The 14,983-nt window shown below is 37.5% G+C and overlaps 1 protein-coding gene and 1 pseudogene across 1 annotated transcript; both read right to left on the reverse strand.

The window, feature by feature from the left end:
- Positions 1–1,326: 1,326 nt before the first annotated feature.
- LOC127831509 (carboxypeptidase M-like) lies at positions 1,327–8,038 on the reverse strand (annotated as a pseudogene).
- A 53-nt stretch (positions 8,039–8,091) lies between these two features.
- LOC127831510 (uncharacterized) lies at positions 8,092–14,397 on the reverse strand. Its single transcript, XM_052356493.1, has 3 exons — positions 13,092–14,397; positions 12,690–12,946; positions 8,092–8,139 (listed from the first exon to the last, which is right to left on the reverse strand). Exons 1-3 carry the CDS (start codon positions 14,395–14,397, stop codon positions 8,092–8,094), a joined length of 1,611 nt encoding a protein of 536 aa, XP_052212453.1.
- Positions 14,398–14,983: the final 586 nt, after the last annotated feature.

A 14,983-nucleotide genomic window follows, 5' to 3' on the forward strand; every position in this document is an offset into this window, starting at 1 on the left:
TGCAAATTAAAGCAGTTTTTTTCTCCCCTAAATGCCTGAACATGGCCCGATTTGCCCGATCTTCTACTTCAGGGAGCCACATTTCGCTCATTTGTTAAAGAAAATTTATCAGGATTTTTTCTACATGTAGGCCAATACGTTTGTTATCAATGTTAATACACAGTTGTTTTAAATTGGAATTTTAATTTGTCCAATTTACTTACCCTTTGTAAGTTCATTCCAAAATGCACAGCACTGTTCCCTATGGTATTACACGACCCGCAAGGTATCGGGTTTCCTGGGGTGTTGTGTGTCCTCTTAAAGTATTGCGCAACCAATGTTCTAATCAGGCTTTCAAAATGTGAAGAGTACTTTAGACGTCGATACATGTTTATGTTATATTATCGATGAAAAGCGTTGTTTTCCCGATTTTGATTGATGACTGTCTGTAAACGACCATACTGTTTTCGCCTTTTCTTAATCAGGAGTGTTAGTTTGTTGGTTTTAATATAATTCATACATTCTGTTTTGAAGTGTCATTATCTGTTACTTTTATCGTGTCCCTTGAAAAATACATTTGTTTGAAGGACTGGTCAATAGTCATGCAACTATGGGTCGTACAATACAATCTGATTTGACAATATGATTTGACAAATAAACAATTACATAAACATAAGTACGATACAAAACTGATACACCCAGCCAAATACAACAACACTTTCCGGATAGTCTGAAGCTTGTTTTGAAGAGGCCTTATTTTAAACGAAAAAGTCAAGAAAGCAGAAAAAAGTCGTCCCTGATTGCCTGTTCGGAGTATATTGATATTATTTGGTTGATTCTATGGAAAATGTAATACAAAAATCATTACATTCTTTTTAAATACTTTTTCTTAAATAAAAGAAAACAATTGAAAATATACCGTTATCAATAGTGTGAAATAATATCACGAAATACCACTCTGGAGTCAACATGATAATCTAGGACGACACAATTTAAACAATTTTGATTATGCATGTAGCATAACAGAGCTATAACTTGACGAGCTACGGTATGTTTTTTCGTTTTTCTCGGTTTACTCGGTTTTACATCAAATCTCATGACTTTAGTTTTTAAGATTTAAGAAAGATTACGCTTTCAAAAGATTACGTCTATAATAATAGCGGAAGATAAACATTTTTATTATCGGCCTTAATACAAAAGATCACTTGATACCACATAGAACGTGGCTATAATTGACAAAGCGGATGCACATTTAAGCGAGTTGTTCGAGGGGCCGCGTTTGTTGGTTACAGTTCCAGTCTCAACTCCGTTTTCAGATTTGTCAGCGTCCACAGTTTTAGCTTCAGTTTAAGTTTGAGTTTCAGCTGTAATTTCAGTTTCAGTTGTGGTAGCTTCAGTAGGTGTGGTAGTTTCAGTTTCAGTTTTGTCAGCGTCCACAGCTTCAGTTTTAGTTTCAGTTTTAGTTTTAGCTGAAGTTTCAATTGAAGTTTCAGGTTTGTCAAGGACCAAAGTGACGTCAACCCGCGTGACGAGGTCTGCAGACACGATGAACGTTTTGGTCTCCTTGTGGTTCTTGTAACAGACCTGAATGAGTAAACAAAGTTCATGTTTCTTCCAAAAACGGCATTTCATTGGACAGGAAAACTATTTGTTATCACAGAAAGGTAATAACGCGTACCAGTTTGGTTTAAACCTTTTACAGTAAGCTCGATTGCATCGAAAGCCCAAAACTTATTGAACCGCATTTGAGTCGGTTCCATGGTTGGCACACATAATTTGCGTCGTTAAAATAGATCTAAAGAACGCTCACACAATGGTGATCCAACATGTGACATCCTGGTCCCTTGGCAGACACAATATCCAATCAGCAACGGTGAAACGTTAAACCAGATTAAAAACATGTTGGTGTAAGCTATCTTCGCTATCTCTCCTCTGAACAACAAATCTACTTAAGTAATTCTGTAGGCATCCACAAATTACAAACAACACATTTAGGATGTATGTGTTCACGTGCATATGCGTGGTGATCTAATGGTAGGACGCTGGCATGGGATCGAGAGTCCCAGGTTCGAATCCCACCCTGACCACTGGAATTTCCTTGAGCAAGAAATGTATCCCACATCTGCTCCTCTCCACCCAGTTGTATAAATGGGTACCTGTGCGGGAAATAAGCCAATGTGCCGTGGCTGGATACTGCGTCAAGATGTTAACGGACGACTAATGACCCAGTGATCAGGGACAAATGTTAAGCGCCTCTGAACGCACATACGGTATGAAAAGGGCGCTATATAAATGTGCTATAAAAATATTTAAAAACCTTTTTTATTTCAATAAAAAACTACCGAAGCTATTTGATATTTAATTCATGCAAACTAAAGACTCACCTTCAAAGTATAAGTGCCTGGCATAAGGAGTCGGAAGTACTGGCCGCCATGCTTAGACCGGAATGTCGGGAATGCTCGTCTTTCAAAGTTCAACATAGCACCATCCAACGAGTTGTTGTTTTGGTCCCGAATGTATCCCTTTACACCTAGAAATGTAATCTCGACATCAAAAACACGAGGATTTATAGCAGTGAAATTTCGTAGCGCGTCACAAAATTACAGCTTCCGCTAAGAAAATTCTCAGTGAGTAAGGTCGAGATAAAGAGCAAATATTTGTACGTAATAAATTTCTTACTGCCATGGCTGAACAAATGAGCGAAATTTTTTACAAAACAATAACACAAGTAATAAAGGGTATAAAGCAGAGCAAATACCTATCTCGGCATGTGCGTCGCCATCTTGTTTGTCACGTGATTAGCCCCTCTGTTATGGCCGGAAAAAAAGCCTCTAAAACTTTAATTTATTAAGCAAGGTGCTTAATTTTATTTTGATTTTTTAAGGGACTACAAGCTGATTAAAATTCGTATCTGAGTAGTTTACGGTGAAAGTCGTCTCTATGTCTTACCCATGTGAGCCAACAAAAGGTAGTTGACCAACGCGTCTTTGTTCTTCACCCAATAATCGGGGAGATATGACGTACTCGGAAAGGGGCAGCAGGACAATTCTATTGTGATGTCAAATATGCCTTCAGCAAGGTAGTTTTAATCATGCATGCCGCCTGCAATGGACTCGCAACTTACAATTTAAATGTACTGCATGGTTGAATATAGGATTTTGCACTGCATTTAACGGTATTTAAGTCATGTAAACATCGTTCTGGGAAAACAGGGCCTAAAGCATATTCTTAAAGTGACGTCCGAGATTAGCCTGTTCAGTCAACACACGTCTACCCACTTTCCTATTTAACAGGATTTCCGAATCAAAGATTCTTCCGTTAAACGAAAAAAGCGTAAAAACGGATTAGAATTTTATCATGTATAGTGGGAAACATACGCGTTAAAATGGCTTAAACATGATTTTAAATACACCAGTTCAAAGAAGATTTCATGCTTGAACGACTATACTACAGGAGGTCCGATAACTTACATAACTATTAGAGAACACTGTGCCAAAGTTATGTTTAGATGTTTTAAGAACACTGAACGTCTACTGTAAGGGATGGTGGCTATGAGTACATTTTACTATTGCATTTTCATTATTGTTTGTTTCAATCTCTTCTGACATTGGCATGTTGATCTAAAAATTGAATTGCGTCTTTCATCCCTAGTAACAGCCAACCAATGGCATGATGGTAAGTAAATGTGTTCTCAAGATAACGCGCGGTAACGAAATGGTCTACGGACTGATCTTCCACCCGAGCGAAAGACGGACCGGTTCAAAGCAATACTTGGATGGCTGCTATGTTACTTAAATAGTTACCTAACACAGGATACCACTCGGCTCCGTTTGTAATGCCATTCTAAAAGTACCCGCCGCATTCCATGTCAATTGTTTTTGTAGACATAGTGTGGTGTGACCTTGCATAGGTCAGAGCTAAATACTGGAAAGTGTCGTCATCCACACAAATCGACGGTCCGGAACCACTTGGGGTTAAAATAAATTTAATGTAAGGCATTACACATAAAGTAATTGCAATTTATTCGATGCAATAATAAACAAATTAATTCGATGAATGTCACATTCTCTGTTATTGCGTTGTGTTTATTAGTCATCAAGGTTGACGAAGACATACGACTTAAGGAATAAAAGTCGAAGGGGTAGTTTGCAACCAATTCACCACCGCCGTGCAAGTTGGCAGAGAGAACAAAATTGTAGTCGTCCAGCCAGTCTATCACGTGCTGCGTTTCCGGTTGGACGGGTTTCACTGCCGCGTCTTGAACTAAATCGGGGAAGTTTCGGTTCAGGTCCTTCCCGTTTGCGTTGTGTCTGAAAAGGAACGTACATGGTTAACACATCACCGGAGAATCTGAAAAAGATTTTAGACAAAAACTACAATAATAATATCCGTCCCGAGAACAATTGCGACATTTTTATACTAAACTGTTAAGTGTTCGCAAGCGTTTTCCTCTATCTAATTAAGTGAATTCGTTGCCTATTTGAAAAAGCTGCGAACTCGGTCGCATTTGTCGTGAGGATAAAGGATATGACACAATTTGATGAAAATTATGATACGTGACTTAACGAGGTAATTTTGGCGAACACAATCGATGACGGTGTGCGAATGTTCGCTTCTATGAGATTGGAGCCTATTGCGATTCCATTCAATATATTAACCTTGATATAGCAAATCGATCTTAATGCATGTGCGTGAAAGGGCGCCTGGAAGAGCCTGTTCAGTCCGCATTGGCGATTCCGGGACGAAACTTTCCACTGTTATGGTATTTGTCGTTTAAAGGAAGTCGCTTCAAAGCAATAATCAGTTAATCCATAAAATGTCGTCCCAGATTAGCCTGTGCGGACTGAACATGCATTAAGCCCTTTTTTCCCATGAAAGAGGCTATATAATTAAAATTAATATTCCCTCTGTTAATTCATACACCTACCTGCCTAAGCTACCCGCGCACCGACCCTCCACGGATATGTTGTAACCATCGGGGTTCATTGACGGCATGATGTGCACAGTTGTGGTGTTAAGGAACTGAGTCAGGGTCAAATTTGTGCCGTATGACGTCACGCATAGGTCAATCAAGTGCAGCAACAACTCTCGACTTACGGCCTGAGCAATGTAACGGAAGATATACTACATTGTATATTTATTCCAAACTTTCTTGCGGCACAAAACATAACTAAACAATGTAAACTTAATTGATGAATTCTTTGTTTTAATACAAAATCTTATCGATGTCATACATGACCGTAAATCACAGGCGCCACCAATTGTTTGCGATGCATTAATACATGAGCCAATACTTAGTCCGAGATGGCGCTAAGGACCGGTTGTTGTGAAATTTCACGGATAATTCTTCAGGGTGAGTTGGTTTTAATTGTTTGTTTCCAACATATTTCGCATTATTTAAAAGAGCGGCCAAAGTAGTGCGATTCAGCGAAGATTAACCCTTCAACAAATGTACATAAACATTCATCCACAACCCAATTTGAAATGTGGAGACCTTTAAAAGTTTTGGCGTGAAGGTTTTCAAAGCAAATTGATGTATCTCGCCTGTGTGACGAGCAATTTCCGCCCGATTAAGTCGCGAACATCAACGATTGCATTCATCATATACTAGTTGCTATATGTACAAACACATTGGATTCTTGCAGTTGTAATAAATTATTTTGTATTTTCCGAAAGAGAATTATTCCGCCGAATTAAACGGTGTTTAAATAACGTCCTATAAAAAAGGATCATTGACAATGGATTCTGACAATTCATCCGATAATTTGGAAACTTTCAGCAGTAGAACTCTAGATTGGACAAAGTCGACGTTGCTGAAATAATTTGGATTATAATATAAGCTTATTTGGAAAGGTCTGATGACCTTGGACGCATAAATACCTCATTGCCGTGCATATTTCCGATGTACTTTACGTGCGGTCGAAGATCGATAATGGAAAACGAGCTACCGATCGCCAGTACCCACAGGTCCTCACCTGGCGGGACAAATAGAATCGGGCCGCGCTCTGAGATTAAATCCATGATGAACGCAGAGGCTGATCAGGGACGACAACTTACTTTTCTATGGCATTGGTCGTTTAAAGGATGTCTCTTTAAAATCCAGTAATGGCGCAAGGTGTCGTCCCTGATACGCCTGTCCGGACTGCACAGTCTGGAATGACACTTACGCACATGCATACAGGGCTACTAATGACAATTGGAGGGTAAATAGTATGCGTGGTTACAAAGCATTGAAGTCATGTCAAGTTTGATGGTGACAAAGCTATAACTTACTCCAATTAAACTCAAAAGTGTTCATGTGTTTATGAAAAAAGGCTTTACTTCGTAATAAAATTTATGTTAAACTGAGTTGTAATAGTTGTAGCGAATTAAAGAATTCAAGTTACATTTCCAATTTACCATTGTGATTCGGTCAGTAAACAAAGATTTGAAATGTTAATGAATTGCAGTCAAACCAAGGGGACCCTGATCCAGGAAATAAATAAATATGCATAACAAGGCACCAAAAGAATCGACTCAAACTTGTTAACTGTACTTTTTCAATGTTTGAAACGGTTTCATGGATACGAAAAATAAGTAGACATAATATGCTTAGAAGCGAAATGTCACTGCCGACTGAGAAAATTATGAATGAGAAATCATCAATCAAGTATCACATGCAGTGTTTTTCATTATAAAGAAGGAAATACGTCGTTTCGTAAACCTAGTATTGTAAATGATATGGTCGACTTCATATTTAGGCGTATAATATTGCTTCCAAAGGTGAAAGCTTCGAATACCAGGAAAAGACACATTTTGTTTTCTGTTTTTTTGTTTTTTGTTTTTATTTGACTTAGTCACTATTTAATTAAATACTATTTACTACTTATTAAATATTTGTCAGATAATACAGTTGATGTCATGATTGGAAAAAAATTAACAGTTCCATTCACTTGACCGATATACTAATAATGCGACCATTTTGCGATTGCAATTCTAAACTTCGAGTGCGCAATATTAATAGACCGCTAGTAAGGATTGTTTTCGTTTCATATCTGTGGTTCAACGATTTTTACGTACGAAACAGAAATGAAAACACACAATCCGTGCACCATGTAAAAATGGTTTAATGCCAGTGCGTTAAATGTCGTCCCACTTTGCGCCTAAACTTGATTTTTTCTAAGGAGAGACTTTCTTTAAATGAACAATATCATAAAAGCGGAAAGTATCGTCCATGATTAGCCTGTGCAGAATACATTAAGTCCCCTTTTCCCAGAGCGAGGTTCATATTTATTCATTTACCTTATGACCTATGATAATATAAAGTTATTATTGTTTTCATTTTATTTTGTCCATCTTGTTTTATTATTATTATTATGAATATCCTCTTAAAAACTCATAACCGACTAGCCAGATGTGCATGTGAATCAAAAGACCACATACATTATTGCCTTAATAAAAACGTTATTTCAGTATTAAATCATGTTTCTTGAAGATGACTCGAGCGTAACGCTTCTTATTTCGAAAATTTTGTCTTATATCAAACAAAAAAGACACAAAAGGTTTGATCACAGAACACTAACATGTCGATAATTGGAAATGATTCCAAATATATTAAATTTGAGCCGGTATTTGTACGTATTAGTTATATTAAGTATGTTTGGTGATAATAAATATGCGTGTATTTAAATGGTAGGAAATTGCGACTCGTTTTTCTATACTTTATGAGATACTGATTCAGGCAAAGTGTCTCTCAAAACGAAACAAAATAAGCCACAATCTTCGTAAATGGGGCTTAATGAATAGGCGCTTAATGTCGTCCCAGAGTAGCCTGTGCAGCTTCACTTTTATGGAGTTACTTGTTAAAAAGAAGTTTTTCATAACCTAAGAACCAGTTTATGCTAAAGCCTGTTCGGAAAGCACGGGCTTTTCTGGGAAGTCACTTTACGCATTTGCAATTAGCCCATTTTCCCCAGGGCATAGCTATAATGCAAACCCTACCTTTGACACTTTTCCCAATGCTGTACAGCTTGGTGATATCTGGGTACTTGTTGTTCACTTCCCGGAGATATGACGCCATTGCTACGTTACCATGGTGAACGTGTAACAGGGACATCGTCCCGTCCACCATTGCTAAAAGTAGCACCACGAAAACCGGGCACATTGCTGCTGTGTCTGGATCTACAAACATACAGTAGATGAAATTCTCCACTTGTGTTGTATAGGAATACGAGCTGTACGCATCAATAGCTATACTTCTTCTTTTCGTTACCATACAATTATCATGGTCAACACTTCCGCTTCCATAGTAGTTTGCGATTTGTGCATATGTCTTTACGGTTTGTGCATTTTTGATTATGTCTCCTCTATTAATCAGTCTAACTGACGTAATTGTGTTACGTACAAACATCATTTCGTTATTTCCATAAGACAATGTGTTATATTATTTTGCCAAACTGTTCTTCTTGAACTAAGTTGTGTATAAAACACGTCGTTTTATAAAGTAAAATCGCCATTAGTATATGTGCATTAATCTTGTTGGCATGTTTGTTTTCCGCGTTTGTCTTTCCTTTTTTTTCATATTGTCATTAGCGTATGTTAATCATTGTTAATTGTTTTTTTGCAAACTTTATATTGTCATGTAGAGAAACTGTTCCCTTAGGGGCATTTGTCATAATGTTATGTTCTTTAACAATTAAGAACGTGCTAATTTCACTATATTTATATAAGCATTGTTTCGTTCTGTAAATTTGTATTTATTCCATTTTGAATTATTAAGTTGTTTTGTATAAAGTATATTTAGTCATTAGACTGATCGTTTTGTTCTCTATTTTTGTATATGGACGTATCAGCTGTTTGCACCAACCACAGTTTGTCGTTAACATGTTGTACCATAATTAAAGTTTGTTTAATTATCAGATTGTTCTATTATTTGTGTTCTCATTTAAACCGTTCGTTTCGTTCTGTAAATGTGTCATCACGACCTTTTTAAATTTTCAGATTGTTATGACCTTAGTCCGCAATTTCGTGTTAAAACATCGTTTTATTGTGTGCATTCGTCATTATGCTGTGTACAGGCAGAGCTCCAGATAATAGGCGTATCTGCGTATTTACGCATTGAAAAAATAAATAAAACGCATTAAAAATCGGCCCAGTACGTTACAAAACACTTAACAAATCTTGGTACGTATTTTAAATCAATTAAAGTGTGTAACCGGTTTAACCAATAATCCAGTTAAGTTTTTTGTGTAAGTTAAACTTTGAATCAAAAGTAAGTAAGTCAAAATAAGCTTGTAGTAAAAATGGCGGCCCATCATGTTTGTGGATCAAAAAGGGACGTTTTAAGCAACTTGCGGGACTATTTTTAAAGAAAGTCTGTTCATATCGTCATTTTAAATATATTCTGTTTTCATTTAATAAATATAAATAACAAATAATAATACTATTTCTAGATTAAACACGCCTGTTACTGTTTCCGTTTTCTATGGAAATGGAAAATACCCCTAAATATTCCTAACCCTTTATGGCTGAACCAAAGGAGTAAAATACGCATTGACAATAATATCAGGGGATGAAATACCCTTTAGACTAAATCCTTATCTGGAGCTCTGCTGTACAGGTATCCAGTTGATCACTAATACTCGCGTTTTGTCATGTCTGTTTTTTACGTGGTTCTGTGCTAATGTCACGGATACATATACCGTTATGTTATGTAAATGTGTATTTATGTAATGTGCACTGGTGAAGTTGTTCATACTTACTTTTCGTAATATAATGTCGAATCAACGTGATGTTCATCATTCTTGCCGTACCCGGTATGGTGTGTATATATGCCAACGTGTACTGTACATGCACTGTACTTGCAACAATTTGAGTTTTGTTCATACAACATATCGTTCTATGCATGTGCCATTATGTTTTATGCATCATTTCGTTAAGTGCTGATCTTAAAATGTTGTGCGAATGGTTTACGCGTAGGATCATTTGTAATTGACATAACCCATATTGATACCAACAATTTTACACGCACGATTTATGGATAATTATAAATAATGAAGACTGTTATTGTTTTAATCAAAATTAAATCCAATTATCTATCTGTATGGCAAAGTGACTTTTGAGTCTATGGAATCACTTTAGTGGAATTTCTATTCTATATTTTTACACTTTAAGATTGTTTTATATGAGTCGTGCTCTGTTAGAAAGGGATTTTATGAATGTGCGTAAAGTGTCGTCCCAAATATCCAGTGCAATCGCACAGGCTTACCAGGGACGCCACTTTCCGCCTCAACTGGATTTCTGCTGAAAAGAGACTTTCTTTAAACGAAACATATCATAAAAGCGGACTGCACAGGCTAATCTTGTACGACACAGAGCGCGGTCCATATATTTTATTCAGAGATAAACACAATATCAAGAGATCTATTAATTGAAGTTAATTTGTTTTTTGTTTTATGGATAGTTTCGTTAGTTTCGATTCAAACAAAACCACTAAAGGTACTTACACATATCATTACAAGTATAAACATCCATAATCAAATATAAAAAGTAAAGTTCAAAAAAAAATTGGGCCAACGATTGAAAGTATTAAACCCATGAATCACATTTGCATGTATTAGTTTAATATCCAAGTGTTTCAAAAGCAAATAATGTCCTTCAACACCTGAGGCTGTTTTATATTTATGTAACGATAACACGTAGATATATGCTTGCATTATATGGCTACAACGTTTGCTCGTTCTCTATATTTTATTCAGGCGTTTCTTGTTTCATATTCCAAGTCATTAAACTGATTACAAAAGCGTCGAATACCCGTAGAGAAAATGTTTTAACTAAAACCTTTTAAATATCATTATTTATGTTTTTAATATTTAAAATATCAAAGGCGTGTTAGGAAATACAAGTTAATTTAATAAATTTGTATTAAATATGTCTCGTTTTTATAGTTTGATAGTTTATTTCACAATTTCAAAAAGGTCAAAAGACCCATGAGGACAACATATTTACAAGCAATAAATGGCAAGACAGCGCTTCCAAAGTATATGATAATACACATATAGGTTGAAATAGTTCAAAAAGAGAAAACAAAAACGTTTCAATACATGAGAGCAGGATGAAAAAGGATAGATTCAAACTCATAAGTAAAAATCGGAGATCGTTTACAATAAAACCCATGCGAACAATATATTTACAATCAAAAACTACAAATCAGCGCATACAAAGTATATGATAATAAACATATAGGTGGAGATAGTGCAACAGACGTTTCATTATAAACTATAATAGTAAAATACAGACTCAAATGATCTAAATAAAATATATGATGAAGGAAGGACAGAACAACTTAATTAATGTACAAAACTGTATTTAACATTTACTTATCGAAAGGATGTTCCAACAAGGAAACAAGTCAACACATTTATATGTCATGTCATTTTACATGTACATATATCAGGATAATTTAAATAAGAGACGACCTAACTACATGACAAAATGAACTTAGTACAAAACGTATTGTAATGTGCAAATGCAATTATATTACGGGACGAAGCGATTTTTGTATGACAATATGTAGATAACACAGACCAAATTGGCAAATGTACAGAACGTGTAGAAGGACGCCAGCAGAAGGCATAATTGACGTTACAAAGTATAACACGGTATTGCTTAATTGGTGTCGTACAAAAGTTTTACATAATCAGGTAAATATACTTGTTCCAGGGGCGGTTTGATCCATCACAACACAGGCGATAAGCGTGTGGCTATGACAGTTAGGTGTAAAAACATAATTTTGAATGAAAAATGATCAAATTATGAAGAAGGAGTCGCGAGTTTTGTATTGAGTTATTTCTTAAAATTTGACCCAGCATATGTCAAAATATAACAAGATATGTACATTTCCAGAAAGGTAATCCATTTCTGCGATGTATAAGACAGAGTGTATGGAAATATATATATATATATATATATATATATATATATATATATATATATATATTTATAATAAAACGCTTTTATTAAATTTGCCGTAGCTTTCGACCTCTCGGTCTTCTTCAGCGGCATTTATTTGTGAAGCATATAATGTTTAGCGGAAGTGACGTTATATTATTGAACGTTACATTGCGCGCCATTTTTATTAGTCTTTTGTGTTTAGTCCATATGGTTGGAACGTCCTCAATTTACGCTTCCAAAGTTGTTCGATGGTCTTCCGGTACTCGTCCGATCCATTTAATTTTTCGAGTCCCATGACCCGGAAGTCTGCGACGCTGTGGCCGTTCGTTTAAAAGTGCTCGGCAACCGGGTCATTGTGTCGAGTCCGTATCCGGGACAGGTTAAGGAGATGTCGCTGGTACAGGGTATCTCCCGTTTCCCCTACGTATACAAAGGTCTTACATCGTTCGCAGTGTACAGCGTAGACTACATTGGTGGATTTGCAGGTGACCTCGTTCCGCATATTGTAGCTTTTGCCGGTGGTATCGCTGAACTTTTCGGCCTCCATCATGTACGGACAGATTGCGCACCTCTGCGCCCCACAAGGTCCGCTCCTGTTTGGAACCCGGAAAAACATTCGGTTGTGTTTTTTATGAACCAATATGTCTTCTGAATGCTGCTAACGGGGGTTCAGGAAATACATTTTTCATACGATTGGAAGTGTGGAGTTTGGGCAGGTGTTTCCGGAGGATATGGCCGACATTTGGTAGCGCTCTGGAGAAAGTGAAAACGAGCGGTACCCTGGAAGTACTTTTTAAAGACACCTTTGTACGCAGCAGGTCTTCTCGCTTCTTGCTATCAACTTTCTTCAGTTCTGTCTCGACGAATCGGCCATTGTATCCTCGCTGCAGTAGTTGTTCTTTGATCTCATCTCTGTGTTTTTTGTAGTCCGTCTCTTCCGAATATATTCGTTTCAGCCTCACACCTAAGCCGTACGGAATGGCCTTTTTCGTAGACTCGGTATGAGACGAGTCCTTGTGCAGGTAGAGGTGCCTATCTGTTGGTTTGGTGTATAAGTCTGAAACCAGCATTCCTGTTCGAATTGACGTCATAGTGTCTAGGAATTCGAGCTGCTCTGTTGAGCTGTATTTGTGGATGGATTGTATTTGCAAACGCGTGGAATGTCTTTAGTGCCTCCAAACCATGTGTCCACAAGCCCCAAACATCATCAACGAACCGGAAGTAAGCTATTGGATGTTTATTTGATTTCGAAAATAATTCTTTCTCCCAGGCTCCCATGTAGGTCGACGCGTAGTTCATACCTAAGTGCGATCCTATGGCAGTTCCTTCATTTTGCATGTAGTGGTCTCCATTGAATGAAATGGTGTTGTTATTTAGGACAGTGTCCATCATTATGATCATGTCGTTGGTTGGTACTTCCGGTTGCACTCGCCGATTGAGAGCTTCAGTTACTGCAGCACGAGCCTCTTCTCTTGGTACGCTGGGGTAAAGAGCCTTCACATCCAAACAAAATATGATTGTACCGTCTGGTAACGGCTGCTGTATCTGTGCTATTTTGTTTAGAAAGTCGGTTGTGTCTCTCACATACGACGGAAGAGACGCAACATGATCGCTCAGTTCATTCTCCACTATTTCCGCCATCTTCTCTGTCGGATGATTACGGCCGTTTACAATAGTGCGGAGAGGCATCCCAGGTTTATGAAGCTTCGGGTTGCCCTGAAGCTTACCGGATGTTCCACCGCTGCTGGTGAGATACCTTCTAAGGTCACTGTCGATCGACCCCTTCTTGTAAATAGTTTCGGTCACTTTTTTCACTTTGTTTTCCACAATTTTTGTTCTATCATCCGTCACGTCGACGTATGTGTCACTGTCCGACATTTCACACTTCAGCTTTTTGACATAGTCTTCCCTGTCCATTATCACTATCCCCGACCCCTTGTCGGCAGGCCGAATAACGATGTTGTCGTCGTGGAGTAATTCTTTGATTGCCTGTTCTTCCGATTTGCTTAGATTATATTTAAATTTTCGTTTTAATCCACAAATGATGTCGTCTTTGACCGCTTGTATATATGTGTTCAGCCATTTGTCGCGGCCAGCCTTTGGAGTCCACGTCGAGGTCTTCTTTTTGTATTGATGCTCATCGTCCCTGGTTCTATGTTCAGCGTCTTCTGCATAGAAATATTCTTTTAAGCGCATACGGCGTTCCCACGCTGACAAGTCTGTAAGTAATTTTCCTTTGTCTATTGTTTTTCTTGTCAGTATGAACTTCAGTCCTTTCGACAGCAGAGATATCTGAGCATCAGTTAACGTCTTCTTTGACAGGTTGGTAACAACACTCATTTGGTTTTCGTCATGTTTCGTATTTGTTTTTGCCATGCACCGTGTGGTCTGCATTTCCTCCGAGGAGAGTCTTGTTTCTTTTGTAATCACGGACGTAGGTCTTTTATGCTGCCGAATAAAGTCAAAGTGCTGGTTTTCAAGCCCCATACAAATGAACTTCCGGTTTGGTAATTCTCTTTCGACAGGAAATCGAAGCCAACTAAAGCATCCATTGTTGTATTGTTTCACGTATATGTCTACGTCGTATAATGTTGAAGCCGCTAATATTTCCGCCTCTGTATCCCGAGAGCGAGAGTTGCCATTGCTTTGTTTCATGCAGCTTAGGTGTACACCGTAATCACTATCAATATAGTTCTTGTAAGTGGATTCGTTGTCCACCATGTGATTAGTTACAGAAGTTCTTACAAGTTCATGTTTCTCGGGATCATCGAATATTCCTGCCGCAATACACCGGAAAAAGCAGTTTCCATCTTTTTTCAATCAAAAGAAGACACTGATCGTCTTCACTTATCATCCGAGTTCGAAGTAATTTAAGTTTTCGTTTTTTTAGTTCTGAGGAGATCAATTTTCATTTTTAATGAAAAGTCTGTAAGTTCACAAAGTTTCTTGTCAAATTGCGGTTTACTGATAGCGATGAAAGCTTAGTTTCATAGTCCATTTTCAGTTGTTGAGCTTCTTTCAGAACACGGTCACAGACGGCGACACTTTCGGACATCAGACCTTGTCGGGCGCA

Source organism: Dreissena polymorpha, chromosome 5, assembly GCF_020536995.1.
Source record: "Dreissena polymorpha isolate Duluth1 chromosome 5, UMN_Dpol_1.0, whole genome shotgun sequence".
In the NCBI taxonomy this organism is placed as follows: Eukaryota; Metazoa; Mollusca; class Bivalvia; order Myida; family Dreissenidae; genus Dreissena; species Dreissena polymorpha.